We start from the raw sequence: 17,970 nt of genomic DNA, 5'->3' as shown, positions 1-17,970 counted from the left end.
TATTAGAGCCAGATTAAACACATTTTTGCCTTAAACAAATATTCGCATCTGCGTTACCATTAAAATTTTTAAAAAGTGGCAGAAAAGTGTTATACAAATTATGATTCGTAATGGCTGGAAAATTAAAAACAAGTCAAATGAGTGAACATTATAATAATATCAAAGTCACAAAAAAAAATCCAAGTTACTACGTTCTTAATTACGGATATAACGGTCCATGAGAGTTCATTAGAAACAAGTTCGACTGTATCAGGTTTTTTTCTTTTTATTTTATTTTTTTTATATATAAGGAAAGCAAATTAGAACTTAAATAATCCAAAAATCTTCATTCAAAAATCAAAATTAATAGTTTAAATAGACCAGTTTCCTTACTATAGAAAATTCATAGGGTTACTTTCATACTTTCTGTATTGGACTGGTAAATTCAATTATTTATTGACACCAATTATATTATCGGCTCAAGATATAATTAATTTAAAATTGATTAGACTATTAAGCTTATTTTTTATGTTTGTATATCAATAATAAATCTGTGGTTAATTATAGCCTAACCATTAACACAGACATAAATAACAAAATGACTGTATATGCTTGTTAGTCTGATTTTTTTTAATGTAAGCACCTTAGCGTAGTTCCACAACTATAATGAGTCGTTTCACTGATTGAAGTGCTAAATTGACAATAGAAGAAATATGTTACAAAAAAATATTCCAATTTGGTACCAGATATTTCTCATCACATCATGAATATTTTTAATATAAGTAAAAGTTGCCTTGCTACTTTCAAATTTGGAAAATGGAGAATATATACAAAAAGACTATTCAATACTATAAGGAGGTCCCTTTTCGTTCGATGAGAATAGAACCAAACATTCCCCTTTCATCGAATTCCTTTGAATTTATCATTAAGATGGAAAATAAATTATGCATCACGCCTCTTTTCATTAAAGTGAATTTTTTCATCGAACAACAAGAATTGCTTCTGCACAAATTCTATACTGTCATGTAAATTTCATACTGAGGATCCCATACGATAAAGCCATACTCCAGGATGAGTCCTAACAAGGGCAGTAAAAAGTCTCCTGGTAACATAAGGGTCCGAAAAGTCCTTCGGCCAATGTCTGAATGAATCCTAGAACCCCTTGTACACCATCGACTAATATGATATTTAAATTTAGCCTACGAAACAAGCCACATATACTATACCGAACATCAATGAGCTATACCTGGAGAATAGTAGAATAGAATTAGTCCTTCCTTAAGTTCTAATCACGTTTGCCACTCGGAGCCAAAAATAATTTACCAAAATTTGCAGAAAATTTTACCAAACAAACTACCAAATAAAAAAATCTTATTTTGCAAAATTTTAATTCTATACAAAACTTTGTTTTATAGAACATTTTTTTTTAATTTTATTTCTATAGAAAATTTTGTAAAAATGTTATTTCTATAGACAATTTTTGCAAAATGTTATGTCTATAGAAAATTTTTTATAGAAATAAAATTTTGACAAAATTTTCTATAGAAATAAAATTTTGAGAAAATTTTCTATAGAAATAAAATGTTGAGAAAATTTTTTACAGAAATAAAATTTTGAGAAAATTTTCTATAGAAATAAAATTTTGGCAAAATTGTCTATAGAAATAAAATTTTGACAAAATTTTCTATAGAAATAAAATTTTGACAAAATTTTCTATAAAAATAAAATGTTGAGAAAATTTTTTACAGAAATAAAATTTTGAGAAAATTTTCTATAGAAATAAAATTTTGGCAAAATTGTCTATAGAAATAAAATTTTGACAAAATTTTCTATAGAAATAAAATTTTGACAAAATTTTCTATAAAAATAAAATTTTGACAAAATTTTCTAAAGAAATAAAATTTTGACAAAATTTTCTATAGAAATAAAATTTTGACAAAATTTTCTATAGAAATAAAATTTTGACAAAATTTTCTATAGAAATAAAATTTTGACAAAATTTTCTATAGAAATAAAATTTTGACAAAATTTTCTATAGAAATAAAATTTTGACAAAATTTTCTAAAGAAATAAAATTTTGACAAAATTTTCTATAGAAATAAAATGTTGACAAAATTTTCTATAGAAATAAAATTTTGACAAAATTTTCTATAGAAATAAAATTTTGACAAAATTTTCTAAAGAAATAAAATTTTGACAAAATTTTCTAGAGAAATAAAATTTTGACAAAATTTTCTATAGATATAAAATTTTGACAAAATTTTCTAGAGAAATACAATTTTAACAAAATTTTCTATAGAAATAAAACTTTGACAAAATTTTCTATAGAAATAAAATTTTGACAAAATTTTCTATAGAAATAAAATTTTGACAAAATTTTCTATAGAAATAAAATTTTGACAAAATTTTCTATAGAAATAAAATTTTGACAAAATTTTCTATAGAAATAAAATTTTTACAAAATTTTCTATAGAAATAAAATTTTTACAAAATTTTCTATAAAAATAAAATTTTGACAAAAGTTTCTATAAAAATAAAATTTTGACAAAATTTTCTATAGAAATAAAATTTTCACAAAATTTTCTATAGAAATAAAATTTTGACAAAATTTTCTATAGAAATAAAATTTTGACAAAATTTTCTATAGAAATAAAATTTTGACAAAATTTTCTATAGAAATAAAATTTTGACAAAATTTTCTATAGAAATACAATTTTATATAGAAATTTGTTAAAGCTTTATTTCTATAGAAAATGTTTTCAACATTTTATTTCTATCGAAAATTTTGTCAAAATTTTATTCTATAGAAAATTTTGTCAAAATTTTATTTCTATAGAAAATTTTGTCAAAATTTTATTTCTATAGAAAATTTTGTCAAAATTTTATTTCTATAGAAAATTTTGTAAAAATTTTATTTCTATAGAAAATTCTGTCAACATTTTATTTCTATAGAAAATTCTGTCAAAATTTTATTTCTATAGAAAATTTTATCAAAATTTTGTTTCTATAGAAAGTTTTATCAAAATTTTATTTTTATAGAAAATTTTGTCAAAATATATAGAAATTCTACCAAACTACCAAACAGTAATAAATCATTCCACATAATTTTTTTAGCACAATTATAAAGAAATTATTTGTAACAATAATATATAAAAATATTAATAAGATAATTCAAATAAAACATTGTCTATAGCTGTTAAGACTTACCGTAAATGGATCATATTCCATTAGATCACATATTAAGCGTGAAGTTTCATATGTTATACCGTCCATTTGAAATGGCGATATAGTTGGACGTACTTCAAACATATTTGGATGATTACATACTTTACGCAATTGCATTAGAATATTTATAACACTCAGCAAATTGCCAGTCTGTAATGTTTCCTTTGTTCTGTAAAACAAAAAGGGTAAATTTATTACAAATCAATTATCCATAGAAAGAAAATTAGCACAATATGGCAAACCACATAGTATATGACATAGGCAGGCATACGAACTTACTTCGCTCGACTCATAAAATCATCATATAAATAACGTTGCCTATTCGACAAACGGCACATGACAACATGTTCATATTTTTTGGGCATTTGTTTTTCAACTTCCTTCTTTAAACGTCTCAATAAGAACGGCCGTATTACTTTATGTAATCGCTGTATTAGCGTCTCATTATATTCCAGGTTACCTTCAATCATGCCTGTCATTGGATTGGAAAACCATTCCTTAAATTCTCGATGTGATGAGAAAACGTAGGGCATTAAGAAATGCATAAGAGACCATAGTTCCATAAGATCATTTTGTAGAGGTGTACCAGTAAGTAGAAGACGTCTAAAAGAAAAAATATATAAAAAAAGCGTTTTTATATGGAATTTATAGTAATTTATAGTAAAAATATAAATAAACTGCAATTTTTGCTTTTACAAATGTAAATTCCCACAAAAAAATTAATAAAAATCAGAAATGAAAATCGGTTTGCCAATTGTAGTCTAAAATATCTATTGTGATTGGTAACAAATTCACAATAGCGAAAATTAGTCTTAATTTTTTATATAAGCATCATTCTGTAACTTGGCCTTGACACATTAAAGCTAAGTCAAAAGTATTGATGCTATGCTACTGTACTCGTATAACCTCAAAAATGTCGAGCTTTACGATAGAAAGCTCGTATACATTCCCATTTTCTGTGGATACGATGCTACCAAAATATTTGAGATCGACCGAATACACGGCTTAGGCTTTTGGTAAAAAAATCGGATAGGCCTTGATGAGATTAGGCGTGATGAGGTTGATTATCCTAAGCTGAAATTTTTTCATAATTTTCTTAGTAGCTTAACTTTGATTTCGAGAATGGTTCAGCCAAATTTAAATCTTGATTTATTAAAAAAAAAATATTAAGCATTGCTAGTAACAATTAGTCAAAATTTTATTTTTATAAAAAATTTTGTCAAAATTTTATTTCTATAAAAAATTTTGTCAATATTTTATTTCTATGGCAAAATTTTTCAAAATTTTATTTCAATAGCAAAATTTTGTCAAAATCTTATTTCTATAAAAAAATTTTGCAAAAATTTATTTCTATAGAAAATTTTTCCAAATTTTTATTTCTATCGAAAATTTTGCCAAATTTTTACTTCTATAGAAAATTTTGTCACAATTTTATTTCTATAGGAAATTTTTGCCAAATTTTATTTTATAGAAAATGTATTCAAAATTTTTATAGAAAAATTTTGCAAATTTTGTTTCTATAGAAAATTTTTGCAAAATTTTATTTCTATAGAAAATTTTTGCAAATTTTTATTTCTATAGAAAATGTTTGCAAAATTTTATTTCTACAGAAAATTTTTGCAAATTTTTATTTCTATAGAAAATTTTGTCAAAATTTTATTTCTATAGAAAATTTAGTAAAAATTTTATTTCTATAGAAACTTTTTGCAAAATTTTATATCTATAGAAAATTTTGTCAAAATTTTGTTTCTATAGAAAATTTTTGCAAAATTTTATTTCTATTGAAAATTTTGCCAACTTTTTATTTCTATCGAAAATTTTGCCAAATTTTTATTTCTATAGAAAATTTTATTTCTACAGAAAATTTTTGCAAAATTTTATTTTATAGAAAATTTTGTCAAAATTTTATTTCTATAGAAGATTTTGTCAAAATTTTATATCTATAGAAAATTTTGTCAAAATTTTATTTCTATAGCAAAATTTTGTCAAAATTTTATTTCTATAGAAAATTTTGTCAAAATTTTTGCAAAATTTTGTTTCTATAGAAAATTTTTGCAAAATTTTATTTCTATAGAAAAATTTTGCAAATTTTATTTCTATAGAAAATGTTTGCGAAATTTTGTTTCTATAGAAAATTTTTGCAAAATTTTATTTCTATCGAAAATTTTGCCAAATTTTTATTTCTGTCGAAAATTTCGCCAAATTTTAATTTCTATAGAAAATTTTATTTCTACAGAAAATTTTTGCAAAATTTTATTTTATAGAAAATTTTGTCAAATTTTTTTTTTCTATAGAAAATTTTGTCAAAATTTTATATCTATAGAAAATTTTGTCAAAATTTTATTTGTATAGAAAATTTTTGCAAAATTTTGTTTCTATAGAAAATTTTTGCAAAATTTTACTTCTATAGAAAAATTTTGCAAATTTAATTTCTATAGAAAATGTTTGCGAAATTTTATTTCTATAGAAAATTTTTGCAAAATTTTATTTCTATAGAAAATTTTTGCAAAAATTTATGTGTATAGAAAATGTTTGCAAAATTTTATTTCTATATAAAACTTTTGCAAAACTAACTTTATTTCTATAGAATATTTTGTCAACATTTTATTTCTTTAGAAAATGTAGTCAAAATTTTATTTTTTATATAAAATATCAAAATTTTATTTCTATAGAAAATTTTGTCAAAATTTTATTTCTAGAAGAAATTTTGTCAACTTTTTATTTCTAGAGAAAAATTTTCAACCAAAAAATAAACACTTCGGTCGGTGCCCAACAAAATATATATATTGTAGTTTAATCGTATAATACAGTACCTTAGGCAAACAATACTATATTAGCGTGATTATTCATAAGAATGTTATAAGCACCTTAGCGTAGTTCGATAACTATTGCAAAAAGTTATGGCACTGATTGAAGTGCTACGAAATTTTTCCGACGCCATTCAATTTAAAATGAAGTAACATTTTGATCAATCTGTTATATTTTAATAACCATAAAAAAAATAAAACATTATTGTAGCCTAATCTATTAATACCGACTTTTTTCATTTAACAAGCCTGTATTAGCGAGATTATACAATTTTTCATATAAGCAACTTTGCGTAGTTCCCATAACTATTGCAAAAAAGTTATGTCACTGATTGAAGTGCTACAAATTAAAACCCATATAATTGTAGTAGTTTTAATTGTTATAGTAGTCCGTCCATGTAGGGATTTTTCCTACAATTTTTAATTCCTTGAAATATTTTGTAGTTTAATCAAAACAATATACTATCATTGAAAATGATATGATTTTCCTGTCACTAGGACTTCACTAGAAAAAAATCTATTTTTATAATAAAATTTATTTTTTGTTATAATAATTAAGTAACTTATTCCAGAGTGGAAATTTGACATCATCGTATTTTGTAAACGAAATAGTTATTTCCACTTTATACCAGTGAAAACATTGCATCCGTTTCCAATAGTTTCTATAGCACACATTTACGATTTTCAGGCCATGGCAGATAAAGGACATGAAAGTGCTTTTTAGGTGCATATTTGATATTATACTTTATCAATAAAATATACTTAAATAAAGTTCGATTGTTTAATATATCATTCTCTCTCTCAATCAGACAAATGCCTCGCAAAATGCGAACATCCTGTTTTTAGTTTTGGCATAACAAGACTCTTCCAAAAATAGGTTGAATCTAACCAAAGTCAGTGGACAGATTATCATCATATTAAGTTTCGAATGACCATAATAAAGCAACCGATGTCGATTTACCAAATAACTCATAACGTTGGGAGTTTCAGTTAAAGAGTATAATGTTTGGAATAAACTGGTTTTTTATAGCAAGGTTACAAATTGTTCTACTTGTGATAAATTCAATGTGACACAGAGTGCCCTTGCAAAGTAAATAAATATCGAGAAATATAATAAAAAGAATAATTGCTTATAAGACACACACACAATGTCCCACGAATATGGTCTGATAAAGGGATAATTATTATGATGATCCCATAGTACAGCCACGGTTGCCTCTCGTGCCATAATCTATCAAAATTTGAAGAACATTTTATCAAAAATCTACCAAATTTAAAAATATCTTATTTCGCAAAATTTAATTCCTATAGAAAATTTTTTTAAAAATGTTATTTCTATAGACATTTTTTGCAAAATTTTATTTCTATTGAAAATTTTGTCAAATTTTATTTCTATTGAAAATGTTGTCACAATTTTATTTCTATAGAAAATTTTGTCAAAATTTTTTTTTCTATAGAAAATTTTGCAAAGATTTTATTTCTATAGAAAATTTTGTAAAAATTTTATTTCTATAGAAAATTTTGTCACAATTTTATTTCTATAGAAAAAATTTTGTCAAAATTTTATTTCTATAGAAAATTTTGTCAAATTTTTATTTCTATAGAAAATTTTGTCAAAATTTTATTTCTATAGAAAATTTTGTCAAAATGTTTCTATAGAAAATTTTGTCAAAATTTTATTTTTATAGAAAATTTTGTCAACATTTTATTTCTATAGAAAATTTTGTCAAAATTTTATTTCTATAGAAAATTTTGTCAAAATTTTATTTCTATAGAAAATTTTGTCAAAATTTTATTTCTATAGAAAATTTTGTCAAAATGTTATTTCTATAGAAAATTTTGTCAAAATTTTGTTTCTATAGAAAATTTTGTCAAAATTTTATTTCTATAGAAAATTTTGTCAAAGTTTTATTTCTATAGAAAATTTTGTCAAAATTTTATTTCTATAGAAAATTTTGTCAAAATTTTATTTCTATAGAAAATTTTGTCAAAATGTTATTTCTATAGAAAATTTTGTCAAAATTTTGTTTCTATAGAAAATTTTGTCAAAATTTTATTTCTATAGAAAATTTTGTCAAAATTTTATTTCTATAGAAAATTTTGTCAAAATTTTATTTCTATAGAAAATTTTGTCAAAATTTTATTTCTATAGAAAATTTTATTTCTATAGAAAAATTTGTCAAAATTCCATCGAAAATGTGCCAAATTTTTATTTGTAAGTTTTATTTATTTTAAAATTTTATTTCTATAAAAAATTTTGTCAAAATTTTATTTCTATAGAAATTTTTTGCAAAATTTTATTTCTATAGAAAATTTTGTCAAAATTTTATTTCTATAGAAAATTTTGTCAAAATTTTATTTCTATAGAAAATTTTGTCAAACTTGTATTTCTATAGAAAATTTTGTCAAAATTTTATTTCTATAGAAAATTTTGTCAAAATTTTATTTCTATCGAAAATTTTGTCAAAATTTTATTTCTATAGAAAATTTTGTCAAAATTTTATTTCTATAGAAAATTTTGTCAACATTTTATTTCTACAGAAAATTTTGTCAAAATTTTATTTCTTCAGAAATTTTTGTCAAAATTTTATTTCTATAGGAAATTTTTGTCAAAATTCTATAGAAAAATTTGATACATTTTTATTTGAAAATTTTATTTATTTTAAAATTTTATTTCTACTGAAAATTTTTTCAAAATTTTATTTCTACAGAAAATTTTGTCAAAATTTTATTTCTATAGGAAATTTTGTCAAAATTCTATAGAAAAATTTGTCAAATTTTTATTTGTAAATTTTATTTATTTTAAAATTTTATTTCTATTGAAAATTTTTTCAAATATTTATTTCTATAGAAAATTTTGTCAATTTTTTTTTATAGGAAATTTTGTCAAAATTTTATTTCTATAGAAAATTTTGTTCAAGTTTTACTTTAACAGAAAATTTTGTCAAAATTTCATTTCTACAGAAAATGTTGTCCAAGTTTTACTTTAATAGAAAATGTTATCAAAATTCTATTTCTATAGAACAATTTTTTTATAGGAAAATTTGTCAAAATTCTATAGAAAATTTGTCAAATTTTTATTTGTAAATTTTATTTATTTTAAAACTTTATTTGTATAGAAGATTTTGTCAAAATTTTATTTCTATAGAAAATTTTGTTCAAGTTTTACTTTAATAGAAAATTTTGTAAAAATTTCATTTCTACAGAAAATGTTGTCCAAGTTTTACTTTAATAGAAAATTTTCTCAAAATTCTATTTCTATAGAACAATTTTTTTCTATAGGAAAATTTGTTAAAATTCTATAGAAAGTTTGTCAAATTTTTATTTGTAAATTTTATTTATTTTAAAACTTTATTTGTATAGAAAATTTTGTCAAAAGTTTATTTCTATAGAAAATTTTGTCCAAGTTTTACTTCAATAGAAAATTTTGTCAAAATTTTATTTCTATCGAAAATTTTCTCAAAATTTTATTTCTATTGAAAATTTTGTCAAAATTTTGTTTTTATAGAAAATATGCGAAGTGCCTCTTTATTGGAGAGGAATATTTAGCAAATCTACCAAAACCAAGAATTCTACCAAAAAAAGTCAAAAAACTACCATTTTTTGGTAGAATTCTACCAACTGTGGCAAGCGTGTGCACAACACCAATTATGTAGACGTTTTACAAAGCTGAAATACTCAAATATTTCCCTAAGCGAGGAAAATTCCAAACATTTGCTCCAAAAGCTACTACGATGATTTCAAACGGGCATTGATTCTATCCCATTTTCACTAAATACACATTAGGCCATCAATATCAAGGTCAATGATGTCATAATTCCAACCACAAACTGCACCAAAATTCTGGGCCAAACCAGATCATAAACATATAATCGGGTAGGAGTCATTGATAAGAGCGAAGTTCAACAAAAGTAGTATCACCATATCTGACTTGACCCCAACAAATATTCCACGGAGCCTCCAACGGAATGAAGTATATTTTCTTGTAATTTTTGTAAACAGAGTAATCGTCTTCACATGTTCCAATGAAAACTTTGCATCCGTTTTGATATTGTTATTGCACACATGTACGATTTTCATGTCATGGGGAATGAAGACAAGAAAGTGCTTTTTAGGTGCATTCAAAAATTAAGAATTTTGTTTTATTGTCAGAAGAATCTGGTTAAAATGTGTAGTCTTTGTTTTTTATATATCCATAAATACTTTTCTTTTTTATCCATTCAATTTCCTCCATTTCAATCATTCTAACTATAGAATTTTCTGGCTCTATTTTCCTTTTCTCTCTCTCCCCTCTCTATTTATATTTCTAGTTTTTTTCTCTCCAACACTATTTCATTTTCCGTTCTTTATCTCTGTCTATCTCTTTCAAATATTTTTTTTCAATCATCATGACTCCTTCTTTCCGTCTTACTTACCTCTCTGTGGAGAAATTTAAAAGCAATTGCCATCGTTGCGATTTGAAATTCTTGATGTTTTGAGCTTCGTCCAATATCAAATATTTCCATTTCTTGCGGCGAAAACTTTGTTGATCTTGAACCACCAATTTATAGGAGGTTATGCAAACATGAAAAGCATTTGGTTTGGTCCAACCAACTCTTTTCAGTTTACGCTCCTTTTGTGTTCCATAATAGGTGAGTATTTTAAAGCCGGGACACCATTTTTTAAATTCCATTTCCCAATTTAACATAACCGATGAGGGTACTACAATAAGATGGGGACCCCAATTGCCTTTGACACAGGCAAGATGGGCCAACAGAGCAATGGTCTGTATTGTCTTTCCCAGACCCATTTCATCGGCTAGAATGCCATTGAGTTTACGCTCGTTCATGGTTACCAACCAATCGAGACCGATGTGTTGATATTCACGCAATGAATGTTTCAGTAGGAATGGTACGGGGGTGACAACATTTGTAGATGAAAGGGTATTGCCTTTGGGTTGTAAAGATTCGGCCAATGCTGCAGCATCTTTGATCATATCATCTTTACTATTGGCATTGGAGGAATCCTCAAGCAAATCTTTAAGGCCAGCATCTTGTTCATTTTCTTCGGTACCATCGAGATCTTCTGTCTCATCGGCACTCTCTTCCTCATCTTCTTCGTCCTCTTCATCGTCTTCTTCCTCGTCATCATCTTCTGACTCTTCATCTGTAGAATCATCATCGGAATCTCGCATAGCTTTTGATATTGCTTCTTCATCCATATCTTCATTATCCACTTCCATTTTTGAAGTGCTGGCTTTGGATTTTCCCTTAACTGGTGTCTCATTTATTTTGCCCGATTTATATTTGGCTATCAACTCCTCAACCGTTAAATCATTATCCGCTTCCAGCTCATCCAGCTCTTGTTTATGGTCTACTTCCATTTCTTCTTCCTCTTGCTTCATAATGGTATTTTCGTCATCTTCACTGGTCTCGTTGGCTTCAAATTCACCATCATCACTATCCTGGCTTTGCTTTCGACTACTTCCCCTTTTGCCTTTGGATGAGGAAGAGGATGTCGTTGCTGTGGTATCCTCTTCCAAGACGATTTTATCACGATTCTCTAAATATCCCTTGGGCAAATCTTTTAGAAAATCATCCAAATCCATTTGAGATTCTTTGGCCAATGCTGCAACTTCAGCATCAACATCGGCATTTTCTTCTTCTTCGGCTTTGGCAATTGTCTCTTCATCATCTTCAGAAGCTGAATCAGGACGAAATTCATCTAATGCGAATACAAAGAAAATATTTGTTTGTTAATCTTAATCTCCTTGTCTAACGAAGTAGGTAATTGAGGGGAAATTTTTTGAAAAGCTCATCAGACAAATGCCTCGCAAAAGCGAACATCCCTTGAAATTTCCATAAACTTTCCCAAAAATAGGGCACAAGTTTTAGAATCAGTGACAAATTAGCATCATTTGAGGCGTTCAAAAAATTGTACTCATACTGGTTGTTATAGGCAACTACCGAAAATCACACAAAATCTCAAAAATATACAAAAATGGTCTTGTAAATTATCTTAAATTTTGCTAACAACCGAAATGAGCATAAAGGCTCTTTCTTTTTATGAACAACTTACCATCTGTGCCACCACCATCCCTCTTGGGCGAAGATATTCGACTGGAATTTATACTGGGATTTGCTGAAGCATCTTTCAGAGTCTTATTCATGCCCTCGGCCAATTGCTGAGAGAATTTCTCAGTTTGATCTACAATAAATGATAGATGTTGATCCAATGCCTTTTTACGTTTCTCCTCGATTTTCGTATGATGTTTATATTCCACCAATTTCTCCACATTGCCCCAAAACATTTTCACTTCTTTTGCAATGAATGCAGCCACTCTTCTCAAATGAGCCTCTTGAGCCTTTTCGGCCTTCTGAGCTGCATTCGCTTTATCCTGGAAATATTTCTGTACCATTTTGGCACATTTTTTCGCTGCAGCTTTCTTCCATTTACGTTCTTGGGCAAAATCGGCAGCCAACCAAACCATTTCCTCAAGCAAATAGTCCCAATGGGCCTTTGGTCTTGGGGGTTCCAATTGCTTGGGCAAACGTTTTTCAGTCCATAATCCCTCTCGTTGTAGTTCCTTAATGCGGCGCATAACATCAACCTCTTGTTTAGCCTTAAAGGAAAACTCTTGATTGCTATTGGGCGTTGTGGCGGCGGAATTTGCAGCTGCAGCAGCGGCCGCTGCAGCTGCTGACGCAGCACTTGTCGTGCCCGTCGCTGTCGTCAATCCGGGTAATGACAAATTACTTGACGAGGGTGAATAAAGTGGCGGAGGAGTATTTGAAGTAGAGGCAACACCATTGCCATTTCGTCGCAATGCCGTAGTACCTTGGGCTGTGCTGCAGGGAATTAACGGAGTGCCACCTTTGAATGAAGAAAAAGAGATTACGATTAAACGTTTTGTTGCAGCGGCAAGAGGAATACTATATATTTTTGAAAAGAAAAAAGAGTACACACTTATCATGCCATAAGAAAATTAAAATATTTCAAGGAATCATTCATAATCCGTTGATTAAAGTCATGCCGTATTCCATAAAAAAATAAAATATAATAAAGATCTATAAATTTTGAGAAATTACCAATGCAAAATTATTTCAAATAAATAGAAAAGAAGACACCCATCAAAATAATCCACAGCTTTTTCACACAAAATGTGAACAGAGTAACCTGCTATAGAAATTCGAATGAAAACTAGTCCTTCTAGACGTCTAAAAATACAGAGATTGGGCCCCTCGAATTCGGGTATTAAAAGGAGGGACCCTGACTTCATCCTTAAAATTTTGCAAAAAAATTCTATAGAAATACAATTATGCAAACAAATTTCTATGGAAATAAAATTCTGCAAAAATTTTCTATAAAAAATATATATATAAATAAAATTTTGAGAAAATTTTCTATATAAATAAAATTTTGAGAAAATTTTCTATAGAAACAAAATTTTGACAACATTTTCTATAGAAATAAAATTTTGACAAAATTTTCTATAGAAATAAAATTTTGCAAAAATTTTCTATAGAAATAAAATTTTGCAAACATTTTCTACAGAAATAAAATTTTGACAAAATTTTCTATAGAAATAAAATTTTGACAAAATTTTCTATAGAAATAAAATTTTGACAAAATTTTCTATAGAAATAAAATTTTGCAAAAATTTTCTATAGAAATAAAATTTTGCAAAAATTTTCTATAGAAATAAAATTTTGCAAAAATTTTCTATAGAAATAAAATTTTGCAAAAATTTTTTATTTATAGAAATAAAATTTTGCAAAAATGATTGTTTTCTTTGATTTTCTTCGACCTTTTTTATGTTATAATAATAAATTAATGATTTTTCAAGCTCGAGGTCTTTTTTTGAATATTTTATTTATTTTCCCAATATTTCGCGATTATCATATTGAATCGCTTCTTTTTTTTGCAAAAAATTTTATCGAAATAGAATTTTGACAAAATTTTCTATAGAAATAAAATTTTGACAAAATTTTTTATAGAAATAAAATTTTGACAAAATTTTCCATAGAAATAAAATTGTGACAAAATTTTCTACAGTAATAAAATTTTGACAAAAATTTTTATTGAAATAAAATTTTGACAAAAATTTCTAAAGAAATAAAATTTTTCAAAACTTTCCTATAGAAATAAATTTTTGCAAAAATTTTCTATAGAAATAAAATTTTGCAAAAATATTCTATAGAAATAAAGTTTTGCAAACATTTTTATAGAAATACAATTTTGAAAAAAAAAAATCTAAAAAAATAGACATTTTTCTATAGAAATAAAAATTTCACCTAAGGATACTGTGAACGGAAGACAATCGTGCGAGGATTATGTGGGATTCTTGACACATGTAAAGTCAAGTGTCCTTGGTAGCTAATTCAAAACGAAGTCTCAGTAAGGAAACTACAATTCGAAATCTTATTACGGCATTACAAGCCAAAGTCTCTGAAGTCTCATCATATAGACCAAAATGTAAGCCAATATATGTTTAAATTTTATATTATCTTAAATTATCTCTTGAAAAAATTACGAAAAAAGTTGAGCATTTGTGAACACAGAGAAAGTATGTTGTTTATAACATTTTTTTTATATACGTAATTAAACGTAGCTTGGGCTTTTTTGTAAACAGAGTAATCGTTTTCAAATTTTCCAATGAAAACTTTGCATCCGTTCCTTTAGGGTTGCTATAGCACACATGTACGATTTTCAAGCCATGATTAGTAAAGGACAAGAAAGTGCTTTTTAGGTGCCAGTCATTGAAATTTACACATTAGAAATATTTCACAATATTTTCTCAATCAGACAAATGCCTCGCAAAATGCGAACATCCTGTTTTAAGTTTTGGTAAAGAAAGATTCTTCCAAAAATAGGTTGAATCTAACCAAAGTCAGTGGACAATATATCATCATATTGAGAACATTGTAAGCCTTAATACATTACGGTATTTTGTAAACAGAGTAATCGTTTCCCCATTATTGCAGTGGAAACTTTGCATCCGTTTTGTTATTATAGCACACATGTACGATTTTCAAGCCATGATTAGTAAAAGGACAAGAAAGTGCTTTTTAGGTGCAATTTAGAATTTTATTTAATACAAAAAGAAAATGGTTTTGCTATTGTTCTCAATCAGACAAATGCCTCGCTAAATGCGAACATCCTAGTTTTAGTTTTGGTATAGCAAGATTCTTCCAAAAATAGGTTGAATCTAACCAAAGTCAGTGGACAGTTTATCATCATATTGAGAATAATAGAAACCTCTAAATGTTAAGATATTCTGTAAACAGAGTAATCGTTTTCAAATTTTCCAAAGAAAACTTTGCATCCGTTCCTTTAGAGTTACTATAGCACACATGTACGATTTTCAAGCCGTAGTGGATAAAGGACAAGAAAGTGCTTTTTAGGTGCATAGAAAATTTATTAAAATTTTAATTATTTCCTTATTTTATGAATCTTTTTGTTGATATTTCAAAATTTTCTATAGGAAAAAAATTTTGAAAAAATTTTCTATAGAAATAAAAATTTTGACAAAATTTTCTATAAAAATAAAATTTTGATAAAATTTTCTATAGAAATAAAATTTTGACAAAATTTTCTATAGAAATAAAATTTTGATAAAATTTTCTATAGAAATAAAATTTTGATAAAAATTTCTATAGAAATAAAATTTTGACAAAATTTTCTATAGAAATAAAATTTTGATAAAATTTTCTATAGAAATAAAATTTTGACAAAATTGTCTATAGAAATAAAATTTTGACAAAATTTTCTATAGAAATAAAATTTTGACAAAATTGTCTATAGAAATAAAATTTTGACAAAATTTTCTATAGAAAGAAAATTTTGACAAAATTTTCTATAGAAATAAAATATTGACAAAATTTTCTATAGAAATAAAATTTTGACAAAATTTTCTATAGAAATAAAATTTTGACAAAATTTTCTATAGAAATAAAATTTTGACAAAATTTTCTATAGAAATAAAATTTTGACAAAATTTTCTATAGAAATAAAATTTTGACAAAATTTTCTATAGAAATAAACTTTTGACAAAATTTTCTATAGAAATAAAATGTTGACAAAATTTTCTATAGAAATAAAATTTTGACAAAATTTTCTCTAGAAATAAAATTTTGACAAAATTTTCTATAGAAATAAAATTTTGACAAAATTTTCTATAGAAATAAAATTTCGACAAAATTTTCCATAGAAATAAAATTTTGACAAAATTTTCTATAGAAATAAAATTTTGACTAAATTTTCTATAGAAATAAAATTTTGACAAAATTTTCTATAGAAATAAAATTTTGATAAAATTTTCTATAGAAATAAAATTTTGACAAAATTGTCTATAGAAATAAAATTTTGACAAAATTTTCTATAGAAATAAAATTTTGACAAAATTGTCTATAGAAATAAAATTTTGACAAAATTTTCTATAGAAATAAAATTTTGACAAAATTTTCTATAGAAATAAAATTTTGACAAAATTGTCTATAGAAATAAAATTTTGACAAAATTTTCTATAGAAATTAAATTTTGACAAAATTTTCTACAGAAATAAAATTTTGACAAAATTTTCTATAGAAATAAAATTTTGACAAAATTTTCTATAGAAATAAAATTTTGAAAAAATTTTCTATAGAAATAAAATTTTGACAAAATTTTCTATAGAAATAAAATTTTGACAAAATTTTCTATAGAAATAAAATTTTGAAAAAAATTTTCTATAGAAATAAAATTTTGAAAAAAATTTTCTATAGAAATAAAATTTTGACAAAATTTTCTATAGAAATAAAATTTTGACAAAATTTTCTATAGAAATTAAATTTTAACAAAATTTTCTATAGAAATAAAATTTTCGTGAAATTTCTGAGCGTTTAAAAGCTAATCACAGTTTGGACTCGGCTATGAAATGGGAGATCCCTTGCCATTGAGCTAAACATAGAATCGGAGAGATCTCGTTGATCAGAAAGAAGTTCACCACCTTGTGGCATCACAATGTTCTGATTGGTCTAAGTGAGCCGTACTTAACCTAAACTGTCTTAATTATTCATTTTTCTTGGAAAAACTCCAACATTATTATATTGTAATCAATTTAACAGTTTTTACATTGAGGATAAAATGGTAAAACTTTTGCCATTGATCTGGTTTCTATGAAAAATATAACCGATTACTCTAGCACACATTTACGATTTCCAAGCCAAGGATTTAATGAAGGCAAAGGAAGTGCTTTTTAGGTGCTACCTATTATAAAATTATAAAAAAATTTACAAATTTAAATACATATAATACTATAATTTATTTAAAAAAATATAAATATAAAATTAAGAACTCTATAAGAACATACAAATTAATGAAAAAAGCCAAATATTCTACAATAAACGAAGCCAATTCTTTTCAGAATGTGGGACAAACAAATAAATCAAATAATATGTAGAGCTTTTGGAAAATTAAAAATTCGATAATACTAATTCGTAGGATGCTTCATATGAGAAAACTTAAGAAAGGAAAATCAAAATGACTTGTGACTGAAGACAGCTAAGAAAGAAATTAAAAAAATGAAATAATGAGACCGACCATATCAATTACAAATCAAATGAAAAACTAAAACCAACGAAGAAAAAAAAAGAGACAAAAATTTCATTTGTAAGGAATTTCATTAATAAGAAGAGGAATAAACGATAAGCACCTGGCACCAAAGGTACAGTAGAATTTCCTACAGCAGGTGGAGCGGGTATTTGACCAAATACCATCCCGTGACGACCACCTAAAGGTCTACCCGGAATGTGACCTAAATATTTTTTGTTGTTGTTGTGATGGTTCATATGTAAACAATGAATGTGAAGATTACAATTAACAGATTAGGAATTTACACAATTTAATTAAAACAAAAACAATAGAATATAAAATAATGAAAATTCAACCAAACCAAAACATAGTTAGGAATGCAATGAAAATATAAATTTTTAAATAAATT

The 17,970-nt window shown here is 25.2% G+C and overlaps 1 protein-coding gene, 2 non-coding genes and 3 pseudogenes across 3 annotated transcripts in view; all 6 read right to left on the bottom strand.

Moving 5' to 3' along the window:
* The window catches only part of dom (domino helicase), a 70,876-nt gene that overhangs the window by 31,946 nt on the left and 20,960 nt on the right, over positions 1–17,970 (bottom strand). The window contains exons 5-8 of the mRNA XM_075308998.1: positions 12,069–12,863; positions 10,427–11,714; positions 3,484–3,807; positions 3,187–3,373 (exon numbers count right to left, since the gene is read on the bottom strand). Of these exons, the coding sequence (XP_075165113.1) occupies positions 3,187–3,373; positions 3,484–3,807; positions 10,427–11,714; positions 12,069–12,863 (2,594 nt within the window). The remainder of the gene's footprint in view (positions 1–3,186; positions 3,374–3,483; positions 3,808–10,426; positions 11,715–12,068; positions 12,864–17,970) is intronic.
* LOC142242198 (small nucleolar RNA Me28S-Am2589) lies at positions 6,810–6,933 on the bottom strand (annotated as a pseudogene).
* LOC142242214 (small nucleolar RNA psi18S-841/snoR66) lies at positions 6,992–7,099 on the bottom strand. Its single transcript, XR_012724054.1, has one exon. It is a non-coding gene; the product is annotated as a small nucleolar RNA psi18S-841/snoR66 (small nucleolar RNA).
* LOC142242189 (small nucleolar RNA Me28S-Am2589) lies at positions 11,801–11,913 on the bottom strand. Its single transcript, XR_012724041.1, has one exon. It is a non-coding gene; the product is annotated as a small nucleolar RNA Me28S-Am2589 (small nucleolar RNA).
* Positions 14,785–14,908, bottom strand: LOC142242190 (small nucleolar RNA Me28S-Am2589; annotated as a pseudogene).
* On the bottom strand, positions 15,113–15,236 carry LOC142242191 (small nucleolar RNA Me28S-Am2589; annotated as a pseudogene).

Source organism: Haematobia irritans, chromosome 5 (genome assembly GCF_050003625.1).
Source record: "Haematobia irritans isolate KBUSLIRL chromosome 5, ASM5000362v1, whole genome shotgun sequence".
Taxonomy (NCBI): Eukaryota; Metazoa; Arthropoda; class Insecta; order Diptera; family Muscidae; genus Haematobia; species Haematobia irritans.
The sequence above is the reverse complement of the archived record's forward strand: the minus strand, read 5'-3'. Positions and strand labels throughout refer to the sequence as shown.